Here is a 19,199-nt window from a genome sequence, read left to right as displayed (position 1 = left end):
AAGGCATAAAGCCAATCCTTCCCAGCCATTTTTGAGTCTTTGTTAAAGTTATTGGTAATATTGTTCTTATCCGCTAGCTCGAAAGCAAGAGCACACAGTTCATTCATAGTAATACCAAACAATCGGTTTTCCATTTCCACAATATGATCGACAAGTTCTTTCTCTTGAGCTGATGTGAACACAGGCAACTCTCCCATTCCTGCAAACAAATACGTCCCATAACCGTAAGAAACATTCCTTAAAATATTAAGTAACTGCAATTTTTATAAATGTTTATGCTTTGTCAAAAATGTTGAATGCGTTAGCCCCTAGTTTTCTTCCCATGCTCTCAGAGAACCCTAATAAAAGTTTTGAATGTATAAATCTACAGCACCGGCGCCCTAGTCATCAATACCTACTACCCTTGTTAGTAAAACAATGATGTTATGCAAGAAGGTATTTAAAAAAACATTCATAAAGCTGCAATTATATGTATTTTATAATTGAATTTGTACCAAATTTTAACACACCTTTTTTCCCCGCATTGGTTAAAGAGCCTGAAATTCGGGCCTTTTTAACTCTTGTTTCCAGTGTACTTTGTGGAACACAATATGTCTTTGCAGCCTTCGTATATCCCATCATACCGCCTATGACTTCACTGACAGCTATTTCCATACTATCCTCTGGCCAGGACTGCCTCTTAGTCTTTCTGGTATAATTTCTACCCATCGTTAGAAAAGAAAATGTTTAATCTATTACAATGAAAACTCATGAACTTCATAAGTAATTTTATTAAGTTAATAATGTCTCTCAGCTAGTTTGTTCTTGTGTTTATCAAAAATATATATATATATATATTTATATATACATACTCTTTCAAGCGTTGCATTGCATTAATATTTAATAAATAGCATAAATCACTTTATTTATAAAAATAGAAAAAATTATAAAGTCAAATTACAATTTAATTACATGGGCCTACAACATTTTTACGTTTCCAATTTTTCTCTCACCCGATACAAGACTTTTGGGTGACTGTATAAATGTACTGTAGTTAACTCTGTATAACATTTAGTATGCATAACAAAACTGTTTTTAATTTTAAAAGTCATTTGCACAATTGATCGAAAAGATGGTTAAAACAGGAAACTGGTTGGGCAGAACGGGGTACTACCCCGTTTTACCCATTACCTGTGTACCCTGTTTTACCCTACATGCAGGTTCTCAAGAAAAAATGACAACAGAAAATCTTAACACCCGTCAATTACATCGGTTACTATGGCACAACATAGCAAATATAATACTTTACTTGAATACATCTTACCATAAAATATATCTGCAACCACTGATTAAATATTGTATAGCCAATACACGCTAAACATTTTAGTGAAACATCATAAATTTGTAAATTCCATTATTACGCACGAAAGAATACTGTGCGACACTTCATACTACCTCACTGTAGTGACGACGTCTAGAGAAGTAACTTACCAAACGTACACACAGATAACAGCACGTGTACGGAAAATAACAGTGGTACCCCGTTCTACCCAACTACCCTGTTTTACCCAACTCTCCCCTATATATAGTCGTATCCGAACCACAAGGTCAATCTTGATCTGACATTAGTATTGACTACGCACATTAAACGAAACGACACACATACAATAAAAGAAACAATCACTCAATACAGGCACTGGACATGTAATGGACACGCAAAACAAGCAATGAAAAAGCAATGCACTCACCGAACATGCAATACAAACGCTGGACACGCAATAAACTTGTAGTATACACACCGAAAATGCTATGATCATGCAATACACGCAATGAACATGCAATACACACACTGAAAATGCTTTAGACATTCAATACACTCAATGAACACGCAATACACACGCATTAAGCACACAATACAAGCAATGAACACACAATACAAGCAATGAACACACAATACATGCAAAGAACACACAATACCTGCAAAGAACACACAATACATGCACTGAATACGCAATACACACACGACACGCACAGGTATACGTCACAGGGATAAGATCTTGTCACAAGGATACGATATGGTCACAAGGATAGGATCCGGTCTCAATGATACGATTTCATCGCAGGAATGCTATCTTATCGAAGGGTTACGATCTAAATGTACAATGCGGTAGGATACAATGCCTCCCACAGTCTTTGGCTCCAACATTATTTGGCCCCAACAGTCTTTGGCTCCAGCAGTCTTTGGCTCCAAAAGTCATTGGTTCGAACAGTCTTTGTCTCGAACAGTTTTTGTCTCCAAAATAAATTGACTCCACAAGGCATTGACTCCAAAATTCATAGTCTCCAGCCATGTGAGCCTTAACTGCTTCAGCAACATTTGGCCACAAGATTACTTGGCTACGAAGCTTCAAAACTTCAAATCCACGAGGCTACGAGACTACGACTACAGGACTACAAGACTTCAAGGCAACAGAACTATGAGATGAGTTTACGAGGCACCAAAAAACTACAAAACTACAAAACAACGAGGCTACGAAACTACGAAGCTACTGTACTACAAAACTAGGTGGCAACAGGACTATGAGATTTTCGAGTCTTCGAGGTTCCAACTATATAATTATAATTTCGATTCTACGATGCTACGAGTTTGCGAAGCTACAGATATGTGGCAACAGGACTGAGATTTTCGAGTCTTCGAGGTTCCAACTATATAATCATAATTTCGATACTACGAGGCTACGAGTTTACGAAGCTAAATGACTACAAAACTAAGAGACAACAGGACTATGAGACTTCGACTCTACGCGGCTCTTACTAATTTCATGACTACGAGGCTACGAAGCTACAAGAGGCTACGATTCTACGAAGCTACATGACTACAAAACTAAGGGGCAACAGTACTAGAGACTTCTAGTCTACGAGAATCCAACTAGCTATTCAACCATGATGCAACAAAGCTACAATGACTTTGAGACTACGAGGCCACGAGACTACAAGGCTACAGGACTACAAAACTACTAGGCTTGAAGGACTATGAGACTACAAGGATTCATTTAGCTACGAGACTAAGAACGCTACAAAGTTATGAGACTGAGTCTACATGCCAAGTGGCTACGAGACAACACGGCTACGAGGATACAAGGCTACGAGGCTACGAGTGAGTATATAAGAAAGAGGGCAACTGGCTACAATATCTCGATTCAGCAGCGAGAGTGAATTCATCTCATGCAAATAACTTGTTGCAAGTAGACGCGATTCTTTAAACAGCAGGCACCATATGCTGTGTTGTACAATAAAAATAACAACTATAAAATTACAAAACAACTTCTGTTATTTGCTGGAGCTCTATCCTTGCTGAACGAAGGAGAAGATCAAAGGCTGACATAAACATTTTTTAATTTTCTTATGTTTTAATTTTTATTTTTTAATATTTTTTTTTAGTTTTACTGATCTTTATTTAGGAAATTTCCGTTAGTTTTCTCTTTTCTCTGCGTCTTATTGATTATTTATGTCAATATTGCGCTGGTTTTCTCCGTGTATTTCTGAAAGTTCCTGTTAATATTTTCATGGTTTTCTTCGTGTGCTCCAAATTATTCTTGCCAATATTTTGTTGGTTTCTACAAGTTCTTCTAGTCATTCCTATCCAGACTTCTGTTGGTGTTCTCTGTGTGGCCCTGGTTTTTCTTGGTGAGAATTCTGCTTCTATTCTTCTGCTACTATTCTCCGAATTATTTTGGTTATTCCAGAGCAAATATACCTGAATGAATCTTTTTCTTACTTATACAAGTCATTTTATTCACATTACATTTATTAGTAAATTTCTATTACGAAATCAGAACTTAAAATATTTTTTTTATATGTTGGATTTCAGGGGCGAAAAAGATTCATTATTCAGGCGATTACTATGTCTTGAGACCGTTGAGAAATTATATCGTGCAAGACGAACTTCATTCTCCTTGATGTCTAGCGAAGCCCTCCTCTTGCGATCGTAAGTGAGCATCCCACTAACTACAAGGAAGAGCGACTACCTGTATAACACTGTATGGGGCGTCAACACTGAAAATAATCGGGTCTACTTGCAAACAAGTTATTTGAATGAGATAAATTAACTCTCGCAGCTAAATGGAGCTATAGAAGCTAGTTGTGTCTTGTAGACTCATAGTCTCGTAGCCTTGTAATCTTCTAGTATATGTATATTATATACTATATTATGTATTGTGTTTGTATAATGTACATGGATGGTGGTAACGCCACTCTGTCTTGTAGACTCTATGTATCTATTTCTCGTATTATTTTCAAGTATTCTATGGGCATAACATAGCTAATTAAAAGTTATTATAATTTATTGGGCGCCGTTGCTATGTTAAGTGAGTGTCCGTTATATGTTGGACGTAGTGAATTAACTATGGAAACAAATGAATTAAAATAATAAAAGTAAAAAAATGTAATTGTGTAGAGTGAATGGGTATAACAATGTAAACACCACACAGTTTAATGACAAAAGACATGCAAACAACTATAACAAATACACACTGTTGGGGCCAATAACTGTTGTGGCCAATATTTGCTGGGGACAATGACTGTTGGGACAAGGTCTGTTGGGGCCAAGGACTGTTTGTAGCCAAAGAATGTTGGGGCCATGGACAGTTGGATCCAAAACAGATGGAACCATAAACTGTCGGCGCCATAGAATGTTGGGAGTCATAGTCTGTTGGAGCCAAAGTATGTTCGAGTCATAGTCTGTTGGAGCCAAAGTATGTTAGTGCCAAAGACTGTAGGTGCCCAAGACATTTGGAGCCAAAGACACTAGAAGCCAAGGAATTTTTGAACCAAAGCCGTTTCGAGCCAAAGACTCTTCGAGACAAAGCATATGCTAGCTGAAGACTTTCAAACCAAAGACTTTTGAGCCAAAGAACTTTCTAGCCAAATACTTTTCATATCAAAGTCTTTTTTAGCCGTTGATTTTTCAAAAGCCAAAGACTCTTCGAGCCACATTTTTCGCCAAATTATTTAAAGAGATAATTTTTTTCAAACCAAAGACTGTTCGGGCCAAAGAATTTTGGGGCAAAAGACTGTTGGAGCAAATGACTGTTGGATTAAATTATTATGTTTGATCGAATAAATGTTCGAACCAATACCTGTTCGAGCCAATAACTGGTCGAGCAAATGACTGTTCTTGCCAATGAATTTTGTAGACAATGGCTGTTGGAGCCAAAGACATTTTGAGCCAAAAACTATCGGAGGCATTGTATCGTACTGCATCTGGCGATCAGATCGTATCATTGTGACGAGATCGTATCCTTGGGGTGAGTCCCTGCGCGTGTCCTGTGTGTGTATTGCGTATTCATTGGGTGTATTGTGTGTTAATTGCGTGTTCGTTGTGTACATTGCATGTTCATGCTTGTGTATTATGTGTTTATTGAGTATATATTGCGTGTTCATTGGTGTATTGCATGTTGTAGCATTTTCGGTGTGTGTATTGCATTTCATTACGTGTCCAGCGTTTGTATTGTATGTTCGGTGAGTGCATTGCGTTTTCATTGCTTGTATTGCGTGTCCATTGCATGTCCAGTGCTTGTATTGCGTGATTGTTTCTTTTATTGTATGTGTGTCGTTTCGTTTAATGTGCGTAGTCAAGACTAATGTCAGATCAAGGTTGACCTTGTGGTTCGGATACGACTATATATACATCAGATGTTGAACAAAGCCTATTTAAGATGTTCGCTAAATATTGTTAATAAATACCTCTGGCTTCCGATTCACTTTGTATCTATTAAGCCTTGTTGTTTCTTATTATAATGCACTACAAATATATTGGGACGCAAACCTTACATTCGTAAGGTAATTTTTTACTCTCGTTCCGTTTTTCGTTCTTTGAAAGCATTCCAACAAATACTTTACATGTAAAGGCCATGATTTCAGCGGAGGTTTTTACTGTAGGCGACACGGCCTGGGACGGAGGCCTGCGCGCCGCGTGTCTTTAGGCCAGGTGGTTGGTTACCTAACACTTCTGCTAGCTTGCAAGTCTCCCCCGCGCGCCAGCAGACGAGTCTCGTTCGGCCTGCATCTACCTCTAGCCTTGAGAGTCCTTTTACATTTTTGTTTGACGAGCTAGAATTTAGGTACGTACTTTGATTAGTCGTACGTAAATACTTTTAACGTCACATGTATTGGAAGTTATTTTTCTACATGGGGCAAGAAAAAGCAAACTTTTGGCTGGGTATTGATCACACGGTTCATACCTCATGAGTGTCAAACACTCTATGTGTTCTAACTACACTGTCCTGCTGTTTAATATAATATGGTTGATTTTTTTATTGTCTCCTGGGCTTTTGACTGTTTTTAAAAAATATATAAATAAGTTTAATAACTCTGTACTACGTGGAATCTGACAATCGATATTAATTTTTTTACTCAGTCATTATTTAAATAAGTTATATTTTTTAATATATAAGTCAGAATCTTTTCCGAATTTCTAGGTAAAATATCACGAATTTACAAACTGGCGGTCATACCGCCTTTTTTGATGCCAGTAGGCGCGCGATTTAAGAGTATATATTTTATTAATTAGTTTTTCTAATAAGTGATTTTTACATAAAAAATACCTTTTTTTAGTTTCGAGCAAGGATGGAACAATGTACAATAATCGATCGAATCAATTGTCGTCAGGGAGATGAGGATTTTATACCTATTTTAGGTTTATTTACCATATAAGTAGTATTAAATAATTTTTTACCTGACATTACATTTTTTTTATCGTGCTAGGATCAAACTGAGGATATAAATCAATTAAATTAATAATTATCCTAACAATGATTTAATTTTTTAATTTTCCATAATTTCTTGCTAAAAAATAACAGAATTTGTTGATAGCGGCCAGGACGACTGACAAGATGAAGTAGGTCATGGATTGTCACTGTATGGTGATACTTCACTCTAGCGGGTTAAATTTAAACTAATTTGTTTTAAAACCCTCTATTAAGTAATGCAATATTTACTTAAAATAAAAAAAAATACAAGATGGTGTATGTGTGTTATTTTTTATATATGTTATTTAGTTATAGGTTTGTTTAAAGTTTCAATTGTGCGTACAAAGGCGTATGTTTTCCAGTTTAGTGTTCTGAGCGGTAAAGGTTTGAAGTGACTTTTCGTTTAAAGCTTATGAACTACCTTCGTACATTGTTGTCACAGTCCGTTTACTGAAACATCAGAAATATTTTTAACTTCTTTAAATATTAAAAGGAATCACCATAATAACTAACATAAACAATTTTTACAGTATAAATAGCCAATACCGTGAAAAACATAACAATATGACTATCCACGACAGTGGTGCGTCTAGCAGGCGGCACTAGCACAACTGCCAACACTGTGCAGGATTCCGGATAAAAAAAGACGAAAGTGCCCTAAGATTATCGACGAGGTACCGATCTTAGGCATCCAGCGACAGAAACGTCCGAACATAGCCGAATCGTGACGATAGTCAAGCCACCACAAGAATACTCCCCAAAAAAGTATTCGCATAAGAATAACATTGTCCCTGAAGAAACATTCCAATTCTAATTAATAATATATTTAAAAAAAATATTATTTTAAGTTTTGACAAGTATTTTTTAGTTAAAGTAACAGTAAAGAAAATTAACTCTTATTAAAAAGGTTTTTTGAAAAGTGTTTTCTTATTTGCCAAATTATTTAAGTGAATATTGCCCAGGAGGTGTTAGCTGAATGTTTATTCTATTTTTGACAAATGTTAGGTAAAGAAACCCTGATGAACAAATAAACAATTTGGATATTCTACCAGCAAATATAGATTGATTTCTAATTATCGATTAACCAATGTGAAAAGAGTACGAAAATAAACACTAAAGAATTTTTTTTGAAATATATGGCTCCTTAGAATTATAAAAAAAATTATAGGTTGAAAATTATTATTATTACATCGAAGCAACAGTTGTTTAACCACGCGTGTTTGTGGCGCAGTTATGCTAATGTTTCAAGAAAGAAATAATTTTACCTTCCTATCACTTCTTAGGAACACCAAAAATATTCCAAACTTTAACATACTTTGGTATCTTAGAAAAGTGAAACTCCAACCTTAAGTAGGTTATATTGCAAACAATACGTAGATAAATCTTATAGGCCATAATATTCTATTCAATTTTGTTTTTTTTTAATTATTTCTTTGTAGCGCTGATATTAAAATGATACTAAGATATATGGTTTTTATTGGCTTGCAAAACAATTTAATTTAATTAAAACAGTGTTATTATGAAGTGAATGTTGGTATTGCTACCACAAAAATGATTCACAATGTTAAAATAAGTGATGGCATATGCGTACAGTGAGAGCCAGCCAAGGCTTGGTTAAAAGCGAGAGAGACGTGAGCACACTCTCACCTGAACTGGTCCCGGCCGTTGATGGTCTCCTGCTTGATGCTCAGAATGACAGGGCCCAGATCCTCGTCGTTGGTGAAGTAGTTCCAGTGCTCCGTGCTGTAGAAGTACTTCTCGTAGGTCTCCTGCTCCACCGAGGTGAGCTCGAAGCCCTGGTGCTTCTCCCACTGCTCCTCTATGGCCGTCTTCTTGCGCGGCAGGTCCTCCTCCTCCTCGTCCTCCAGCAGGCAGAGGTCCTCCTCCAGGCGACCTGCCCGTGGGGGCGTGTCCGCGCGCGCCCCGCCCCCCTCCTCCTCCTCCTCCTCCTCCTCGTTCAACTCGTGCTCCGACTCCGACTCGTCCCAGATGGTGTCGCAGGTGATCTTCTGGCGCGAGCACTCGATCCAGTAGCCGGGCGTCGGGATCAGGTTGTGTGGGAACTCCTCGCAGAACTCGTCTGCAACACGGCATCCCAACACTCTCGGTGCCACTCTTGCCTGAACATGGGAACACATCAGGATACATCCTCCCTCAAATTATGAACAAGAATTTACTCTTTTTTTTTTAATCGTATTTCAATAACTTAATTTGTGTAAATCATATTTTAAAAAAATTACTTATATAATTGCAACTCTTACACTGACAACTAAAACCAGTTGTCTTAAACTGTATTAAGCGCAAATATCTTTCATTATCAGACAATACCAAATATTTCCTCCCGCGAAATGGAATGTTAAAGACGCGGCTGTTCCGAAGAAGTTACAGATGAGACCAGAGCCAGTTGACGTATGCTGCAAGATAACTAACTGTAAGTATTTCGGGGTGAAAGCTGGGAGAATGTTGTCTGAGCTGGGGCATGATAACCAGAGTGAAGGTTTGGTTAGGAGAGCCCCAGCACTGTGAAATGGGAGTTACATGCAGTCATTGATTAATTTATTACAAAGAAAGGTTTCGTTAAGGTTTTAACGCTTTTTTATTACCAATGATTTATGTATTTGGCATTTATAACTGTTCAAATGTTTTCATAGATTTACATTATTACCATAATTGTACATTTCATTTTTTAAATTATTATTTTAGCAGTAATTTTGTAGCTAAAACTTAAACTTTTTCCACTCACTACAAACTCCCACTTAATCTTTGTCAGGCTCGTCTCCCAATTCGTTCCCAGCGACGTATCTGATTTTTGCCAACGATCTCACGAGCCAGCATTCCGGCTAGTCTTATCCTTTCTTTGGCACACGCCCGTCGCCTGTAATTCTCCCTGCAGCCGTGACAATAACTGAAAGTTATATAAATTAATTTTCACACTTGACATTCAAATTAAGAAGACAATTACTAACTACATCTGATTTTGAAAAAGGTCCTTTTCACCCTGTGTTCAGCCCGGGCAACGCCGGGTATTGCAGCCAGTGTGTCCATAAACGTGACTCGATTACAGCCCATATGCAACATAATTAACAAAGAGAGCACAGCAACAGTTAACATTTAGAGCTCTCCGAATAGAATCAACCAAACTTACAATATTTTCTATACTCAACGTCCACAATTGGTGCAACATAAACTTAGAGTAAGGGGCTGGAGAACGGTATCAGAGGCCACACCACTGCCATCACACCACAGAGGTTTGTCAACATCAACTCAAACACTAAGTCACTGCTAGAATACACACCCTCCAAGTCCAAGATAAGAATTATGCCAGCATAACCATCTACACCCAATACCACAGTTGCCACTTTTTCTAATAACTTTACAGGTTCTTAGTGTAAATACAATATATATATATGTATATATATAAACCATGCATCATTTAATATTCCTTAAATATAAATCCTTAAATGCCCATATTTTAAATTTTCTCACTAGGAGCACTGTTCATTTCCAGTTGGCATGAAAAAGATATTTTATTACAGTACTAAATGATATATAACATTAAGCTACATCAAACCATTATAACTGCATATATCATTAGAGTACTCACAACGAAGGGACATTTCTAGGGGAATATCAAAACAAATTGATGAAAATAGTATATAATTGGCTTAGCCGCACCCTGTACTAAAAAAAAAAACAGTCTTGATTTATAAACGCCACTTGCTCTAAAGTGCTATCAATCAATAAATGCCTACAGTCAATTTCCTCATCACATCATAAATTGTGCAAGTTCATTTGCCAAACAAGTCAACCTGTGCTACCTCCAAAAATGCACATTTCTCCACATTTCTTCTATAATGTCACCGGCATGCACAAAGTCTAAACATTTCGGTTGAGTGCATTTACTTAATAGGAATTAGTGTCGTTTCGGCAGTGCACCAAAAATTTAATAAAATAATCACAGCCTTTCCAACAGTAAAATTTCAGTAACTCAACTTAACGAATAAAAGCGTCGAGGCTGTCTTCAAGGCATTAAACAGCTCGTTGAACATGGGACTTAAATCACTTTGTTATGTGTGCTCCTGCACTATGTACATGATGACGTCTACGCGGCGCATAAGCGCACGCCCGATGCTACCCGGTGAACAGGGATTGCCGCGCGCTGTGCGTCAAACATCGGAGCCGCTCGGAAGTGCTCGGCGAACTTTGTGTCGCGGGCTTTGAACCGGACATCGCCTGTGCGGCGTTTCCGGCCATGTAGGCCCAGAACAGTCTGCTATGTTTTATTCCTCAAGTTTCAGAGTATACAAGTCCCCAATTTGCCGAGGGGAGGAGAGACAGCTCCGAGTCGACCACCGAGGCGGGGAGTTGCTGCCGCCCGAAGCTGCACCGTCACGCTGCCCGGACACAGCTCGCCGCCTTCGTAAAAGTCGTAGCATAGTTAGGGAACTTGTGTGTCTAGCTGTCGTAGGGTGTCGCCGGGCGCAAACTCCAATCACCATCCCCGTCGCGCTCACGTCGTCTCCGCTGGGTGGCAGCTTCGGCCGCGCGCCGTGCTGCCGCCTATCGTGCTGCTGCTCACCTACTTCACCCTTGCTGGCATCCTGGATCTACGACTGCTGTTTTGCTGTTCCTATGCTGATTGTCTCTGCTTCTCGCTGTTTTCGCTGTTTGTCTGTGTGGTGTGCCAGTCCTTTTGCTGTTTGCGATGTCACTTGCGCTTCGTCTTTTCATTTTTGTTGGTTTTCCGCTTTGACTCCGATTTTTCGTCGCTGATGTCATTCTCCTCCTGCTGCTACTTCTACATGCGGGTTTGTGTGTTATGTATGTTACTGCCTAGGTGCTGCTTACTTTCGCCTCACTTGTGCAGTCCCTTGTTGCTTAGCGCCGCATGGTTTTTTTTCTTTTGCTGTGCATTGTGCTGCCTGTGCTTTTATGTTGCGAGTTTGTATAATTTTTCTGTTCTGCTGTTCGCTGCTTTTGTTTCGTGCTCCTGTTTTTGCTGTATGTTCAGCGCTGGGTCCTGTTGTGGTCTCTTGTTGTTTTTTGCTCTATTGTGTCTGTTGCTGATTGCGTTTTCTGTCGCCTGCTGTCTGTGCCACCTATTCCTGTTCGCTATTTACAGCTGTATTTTGTGCTTCAACTATGGCTGATCGCACATTCCGGAGGCAACCACATGCTTCTCATCCAGCTGAGTCCATCCCGGACTCTGCACCGTTCTTTTTGCTGCCCACAAGCAATCAATTTGCGGTGCTTGCTGACGATGCTGCCAGTCAAGGCTCCGATGCTGGGTCTGCGAAGTTCGCTGCTGCGCGCCGCGGGAGAGGACACAGGCGTACTCAGGCGCCCTCCACCCCCGACCAGTTCGATGCGGCTGGCTGTGGCCGCGTCCCCACACGCCCGATGTCGCTGCAGCCGCCATCGCGGTCTCAATCGAGCCGCACGTCGTGCAGCTCACCCGAATTTTCCCGTGCAGCTTCCTCGTCGTCCCTGGATGAATAGGATGGTACTGCCCTTTCCCAGGTGGCGAAGAGTGCTGCCCCTGGCCCACATCACATCTCCGTGTCACCATCTTCTGCAGCGGGGGACCTGCCAGTGCCGGCCTCGTCGCCCACGACTACACTGAAAACGAGCATTTACACGACCACTGTCTGCTCCACGCGCATGTCTGCTGCTGCGTCTCTATCTCAGCCGTCCACCAGGTCCTCTACTGTTTCCAACCAGTCTCCTTTCCTGTCGCAGATGTCTGTGTCGCTCTCGGTGTCTGCTCCGCACCCTTCTGCCGAGTCGCACAGCCTCCCTGACCCGTGTCTATGTTACCCATGCCAGTCGGCCGCCCCTTTCCTTCTGCCCTTGTCGCCATTAGAGGATATTGTCTCTGCCTCGCCTGCTGGTCTTGCTGTTCCGGCTGCTGCGCCGCTTAGTGTTGTGCTGCCCCAACCTGAGGCAGCTTCGACTACGATGTCTTCGTTGCCTGACCTCTCCTCTGCTGCGGCACTCTCTCCATTGCCCTTGCCACCTACGCAACAGGCTGGTGCTGTTATGGGCCCACCCGTGCCACCTGCTTACCGCTACACCAACTCATTGGTTCAGATGCCTAATCCTGACCACATGGATGTGGCCGAAGGGCAGCTTGGCAAGCACCCAGGCCCGACAGCTTGGTGTGACGATTCCGACGACTGGACTGCCTTTCAACCCAAGCACCAACGTGCCAAGTCTTCCCGCGCAGCTCGGGCGTCTACTCGTTCGTCTGCTGGGGCCCCTGGGGCCGGAAGTCGTGACGTCATGCCAGCACGTTCCGAATCTCCTGCTTCTCGCCGACCATCGGCCAGTCCTGCTGGGGCCCGTTCCACATCTGCCCGTGCTCCCGACCCGCACACAAGGGGTCATGCTGTCTATCCTTCTGCCCCTGTAGGCTCGCGCCCTTCTCCCCCTGGTACTCTTTCTGGACGTTCTCCGGCTGTCTATGCATCCGGTCTATCCTCTTCTGACTCCCGTCGGGTCGCTCCATCGCAACAGCCGCGCGCCCCGCCCGCAGACGAACGTTTGGCGCTGTCGCGCCAGCCGCCTCTTATTGTCTGTCGTGGTGGCTTACCACCAACTGCCACAAGAAAATGTCTGCCTTGCGCACCGAGTTTGGTGCCAATTTCGTTGCTGCGCACTACAACGATTCCTCGACCTTCCAGATGGCCAACAAAGCCGACCATGTCAAGATGACGGACCTCCTCCGGCAGCGCGGCATTCCTTATAACACGTGGACTTGCCCCAATGATAGGAATGCACGGTGGTCATTCGGAAGCTACATATTGAGACGCTGACGGATGATATCTCGGACAGTCTCCGCGAGGCAGGCATTCGGCACTCCCGAGTTCTGCGCCTTGAGAAGTTGGGGTCATATCACGAACCATATCCGCTGTTCCTGGTCATCTTGGAAGGCACTGACCAACATCAGGAAGTGCTGAAATTGTCCCACCTCGGCCAAGTGGCGGTGAAGATAGAGCTGTTTCGGGGAGGTGGCCGGCTGGTCCATTGTTACCGTTGCCAGTCCTTGGGACATACATCCCACAACTGTAACGAGCCTGTTCAGTGTGTGAGCTGTGCAGGAGGCCACATGGCGAAGAAATGCCCTCGGCCTTTGACTGAGAAGCCCACCTGTTGTCTCTGCGGTGGTAACCACCCGGCCAATTATGCCGGCTGCCCCAAGCGTCATGAATTGACTCAGTGGAAGGCCCGCTGTCAGCAGGCCGAGGCAGTATGGGCTCCTGCGCAGATTTCTGCTCCCGCTTGGCGTGACCCAACACGCTCCTTTGCTGCGGCCATTGCTGGTCTTCCCCGGTCTTCCGGACTCAGGGGTCCTGCGGCATCTGCCTCGACCGAAGATGTGCCGATTATGGAATCCTTACGGGAGCTCTTTGCCTTCTTCCATCAGCTGGACCTTTGTGCGTGGCTCAGTCGTCTCCGACATCTGCTGGCTTCTTTTCGAGCGGTGCGCTCTCTGGCGGACAAATAGGACGTGGTCCTCATGGACCTGTCCTCGCTGTAAGATGTGTGCGGCGATGCTCCTCCATCGTCCGATGATGTCGCCACTCGCCATGCCTGACAACCTCCTGTTGTGGAATGCCCGTTCGCTGGCCTGTCGCCGTGCAGAATTCTCGCTTTTGCTGGACACCTATCGCCCTCTGGTTGCTGGCGTCACCGAGACTTGGTTCATGCCCCTGATCACTTTCTCCCTGGCTGGCTATGTCATCCACCGTGCTAATCGCTTGGATGCGATGTGCAGCGGGGTTGCGCTTTTCGTTCACCGGGATGTGCGCCATTATCGATGTGTCCTGCCTCAAGACTTGCCTTTTGAAGCCGTTGCTGTTCGCATAACTGGCACAGCGCGCCCTTTCGCATTTGTGGTGGCCTACCTCCCGCCTCATAGGCCGTTTCCTTCTGCGGGCGTCTCGCTGCTGGCTCAATTGGATGCAGCTGTCATCATCGTTGGTGATTTCAACAGCAGGCATACCCGCTGGCACTGTGCCACCACGGACTGTCGGGGGCGAGGCCTCCTCTGTGTCGCTACGGCTGCTTGTCTCCGCATACTCGCTCTGCAGTCTGCCACTTATGTGCCTGCGCGTCGCGACCAGCGGCCTTCCATGCTGGACTTCTTCTTAACCACGCCTGGCGTTGCCCTACATGCCGTTCGCACTCATTTCGGCCTTGCCTCTGATCAACTGCCTGTGGTCGCCGAGTCCAGGTGGTGCTTGATCTCTCGGATGCCACTCTCTATTGGGACTTCCTTCGTGCCGACTGGCCTTCGTACAGGTGTTCTTTGGACGAGCAGCTCAATCTTGCCGCTTCGCCTCGATCGCCGGCCACTATCGACGCCGCTGTCTATGTGCTCTCAGCTGCTGTCTTCCGTGCTGCAGACATGGCCATTCCTAAATGCCGGCCGCGGAATGCTGGGTGGCCTTTCCCGCGCGCCATCAAAGACCTGATTCGCCGCCGGGACCGTGCTCGCTCCTGCTGGCAGTTGTTGCGCACAGAGGCCGGACTGGATGATTACCGTAGGGCCCGCCACGCTTCCAACTGGGCGGTCTCTCAATGGCAGGCGGCTGTCCAAGTCGCACGCCTCCGCTCGCTGTCCATCTCGTCGGGCTCGGTGTGGCGCCACGTCCGCAGCATGCGCGCCTGCCCTCGGGGCATTCCCCCCCTGCACGGTGCCGCGGCGGTCCTGAAGGATCCCCGCGACAAGGCTGAAGCTCTCGCTGCACGGTTCGAAGCTACGTTCCACTCTGTCATCTCTCCTGTTGGCGCCGTGGGTGCCGAGCTGGGTACCATACATTTTTCGCCAGCGGCTGACTCGGACCTACCGTACAGCTATCTGACTTCACCCAGGGAAGTGGCCCGTGCGATTGATAAGCTATCCATCCACAAGTCACCTGGTGTGGACCGGATTCCGACACACCTCATTCGCTCTTTTTCGCGCAAGGCTGTGATTTTCCTGGCGAACATCATTAATGGCATGCTCCTCCAGTCGCACTTCCCGTCGGCCTGGAAGTTGGCCATCGTTGTGCCAGTGCCCAAGCCTGGCGGCACGCCGCATCTGTTGACGTCATACCGACCCATCTCCTTCATCAACATCTTGGCCAAAGTGTCGGAACATATCATTTTGGGTCGCCTCGTCCTTGCTGCTGATGTCTTGGAACTCCTGCCCGATCACCAGTTCTGTTTTCGCCGTCGACACTTTGCCATCTATGCCGTCGCGACCCTTATCGACAAACTGACGGAGGGGTTTTGCTTGCACCAGCACTCCTCGCTCATTTCACTCGATTTGTCCCGGGCATTCGATTCTGTACATCATGATGGTCTTCTCTGTAAGCTTCGGTCGCGCAAATTTCCCGAACGCCTCTTGTCGCTGCTCTGTAGTTTCCTTCGTGGGCGCCAATTTCAGGTTCGAGTGGCAGACGCCCTCTCCCGGCCGCTGTCTGTTGCCGCTGGCGTGCCACAGGGCTCGCTCCTTAGCCCGTTGCTGTTTACCCTCTACGTGGCCGATCTCCCACGTCTGCCGGGCGCCACGGTGTACCAGTATGCTGACGACACTGCTGTCCACCTGGTCGGGGAGAATGCTCTGGAGCTTCAGACCTGTACGCAATGCTGCCTCCGTTCTCTGAGCACATTCTTTCAGCGGTGGGACGTCTTGCCCAATGTGACCAAGACCTCTGTCATGTTCCTTACCAAACGTCGCCGGCATCCCCCTGCACCGCCGACTCTGCTTGGTCACCCCCTGGCATGGCAGCCGCGCATCAAGTACCTGGGAGTCCACTTGGACTCCACGCTGTTGTGGACCCATCATCTTGCCACTATGGCTGCCAAGGCCCGTTCTGCTCTCCCTTCGGTGCGCCCTCTTCTTGTGCCCGCTTTCCCTCTGGACCAAGATACCCGTCTCCGGCTGTGGGAGTCGCTCATCCTGCCCATCTTGATGTACGGTGCCGTCGTCTGGGCGTACGTGCCGGAGTACTGTGAGCAGCCTGTTTACTCCGGCTACAACCATGGACTCCGCACCGTCCTCGGCTGGCCTCTACATTCTGCAGTCCGCCTTCTCTACCGACTGGGGAATGTGCCCTCCCCGCAGTAGCGGATTCGACTGCTTGTTGCCTCTTTCTTCCGGAAGCTCCGCCGGCATACCAACCCGGTGATTGCGGGTATCGGCGATTATGACATCGTGGCACCCAGTGCTCATCGCCGCATTCGTGATTTTCTGCTGCAAGATCCCCCTTGACCTTAGTGAACAACCAAGGCCTGTCCTCCCCGCATTGGCATGACTTTGCCTGCTTCCTTCTAACGTGAAGATTATTTCCCCTCGTGGCTTCTTGCTGACCGCCCTACCTGTTCATCAGCACCGGTTCTTCTTTTGCCCCGTGCCACTTTCTTTCTTTGTTAGCGAAATGTTATTTTGTTTGCTTTTGCTGCCCCTCCACCATGGCTGCGGGCTGCGTTTTCCAATTTTTCCCAGCATCTTATACCTTTGCTGGTTATACCTTATTTTCATTCTTTGCTTTATTTCCCCCCGCTTGTAGCAGTGTTTACGAAAGATCTCAGAGAGTTGGAGCGTTAGAACCCAACTGTTGGTGGTGGGATTGTGTAATTTACACAATTGAGTATCTTGCTTAATAGGTGACATTTGACTTGTCAAAGCTATTAAAAAAAAACTATTAAGCCGCCCGAAGCTACACCATCAGAATCTCGCCTGCCTGCCGTCACGCTGCCCGAAGAAACTCCGACCAGCTTGGTAAGACGCTTCATCATAAAACTGTTTGCCAGGGAACAAAGACACAGTTAAGGAAGCTTTACCAGTCGTAGTAAAACATAAAGAAGAGGGGCTAGCGGTCACAGAGGCAGGTTTGTAGCTGACGGTGTTTGAGCATTAAAAACCCACCGACAAGAGACATACTATTTTTTATAGTGCTTCGTCAGTAAATTCCGACAGCATTTTGAAGAAACATGTGAAGTTCAATATTGTCCATAAGTTCAATACTTGGTTAAGTCTTTTCTGTTCTCAAGCCAAGATTTATATACTCTTTCTTAATGCCAAAGACTTAATAGCAATAGTCACGCCACTACAGCATCTGAACTACGTGTTTTGAATTACGTGTTAAGACGTAACTTTAACTTGAAACATAAACGAAACCTTCGCCAATTGAGGGCATTAACTGGTGGTTAACGTATATATCACTAGTTTAGGTGTTGAATAATATGTAATAATTAAGTTGTTAAATGTAAATGGATTAATGTAATGTTCATATCTGTGAGTCTTAACCGAATCGCAAGTCATACAACGTATGTAATATTCTTTTGTGAAATAGCATTACAGCTAATATCTTTGCAGTATACGTATTTTCTTAATATATTCAAAAGTTCTGCTTGGAGCAGTGCAGTATGATTTATTTCGGCTTTGACAATGTAAATCAACACTTGGTCGTCGCGGTAGTTGGCGAGCCGCAAGGCCATTGCTTTTTGTTTAAGGCGGTGTCAATAAACCAATGGTATCTGCCAATAATTTGTATTGTCTGTTCGCAGTTACTGTCCAATTCTGTTAAGAGCGAAGCCTCCGAAAACGGATGTACCTCGATATATTATCCTATGTTGAATATTTGTATATGTGTCATTAAGAGTACGTGTCGGTAATGAATAAAAGTGTAACACATTGCACACGTCTGTCTTACATTTCACCTCTTGTGTCCCTCGTGTTTAACACGAAAGGTTACAACTTAATGCAATCACTTTCTTGCTCGCCCAGGAACACAGGTTTTAAGGCTCTATTCAGCCCTCCAGCACAGCAACAGGAAATCAAACCATACTCCTCCAACATGGCCGCTCATATTTCAAAGCAACACGAAACCCAGGAAAACAGTAGATACTATAGGCCGCCTCTCGCACGAAAACTTACAGTAATCCCACCTCTGAATTACTACCTTCGTCGAAGAAAAGTAAGTAATATAGTTTCATTCATATTACTCGTGAAACACGAAGTTTGTCTCGTAAATTGCACATCCATTACATTCCAAATATTCAAAAAACGGTAAAATCTTTGTCGTTGCCAAGATGAGTAAAATTGCATTAAAATTTCACTAAATAAATTTCAGGCTATACATCGCCTATCTCGTCCAGTTCACAACAACCTCGTATCCTCGCGTCTCAGTCATGTCTCTTGTTCAACACGATAAAAGAACATCGCGCCAGGTGCAAACCTGAAAAAAATTGCTCAACAATTCCAACCTCCAACAACCAAAATCCCTACTCCACAGACAGTCACAGTAGGCGCGCTGCGAGTGACATCCTCGCAGAGGCCTCCCACCGGAACACTAGGGACCGAGTCGTGCGGCAAGTAGGGCTACATCACCCCGCCACACTGCGTGCGAGATCCTTAATCCGCGTGGGCATGGAAAACTATCACACCAACTAATGTGACTCTTCAAAGGATTGTCACAG

The 19,199-nt window shown here is 44.4% G+C and overlaps 1 protein-coding gene across 1 annotated transcript in view; it reads right to left on the bottom strand.

Annotated features, from left to right (window-relative positions):
• Window positions 1-19,199, bottom strand: part of LOC134532208 (uncharacterized) — an 806,722-nt gene that overhangs the window by 178,020 nt on the left and 609,503 nt on the right. Inside the window, exon 5 of the mRNA XM_063368628.1 lies at window positions 8,376-8,808. Within this exon, the coding sequence (XP_063224698.1) occupies window positions 8,376-8,808 (433 nt within the window). The remainder of the gene's footprint in view (window positions 1-8,375; window positions 8,809-19,199) is intronic.

This window comes from Bacillus rossius, chromosome 5 (assembly GCF_032445375.1).
Source record: "Bacillus rossius redtenbacheri isolate Brsri chromosome 5, Brsri_v3, whole genome shotgun sequence".
Taxonomy (NCBI): Eukaryota; Metazoa; Arthropoda; class Insecta; order Phasmatodea; family Bacillidae; genus Bacillus; species Bacillus rossius.
This window is presented reverse-complemented; position numbering and strand designations above follow the sequence as displayed.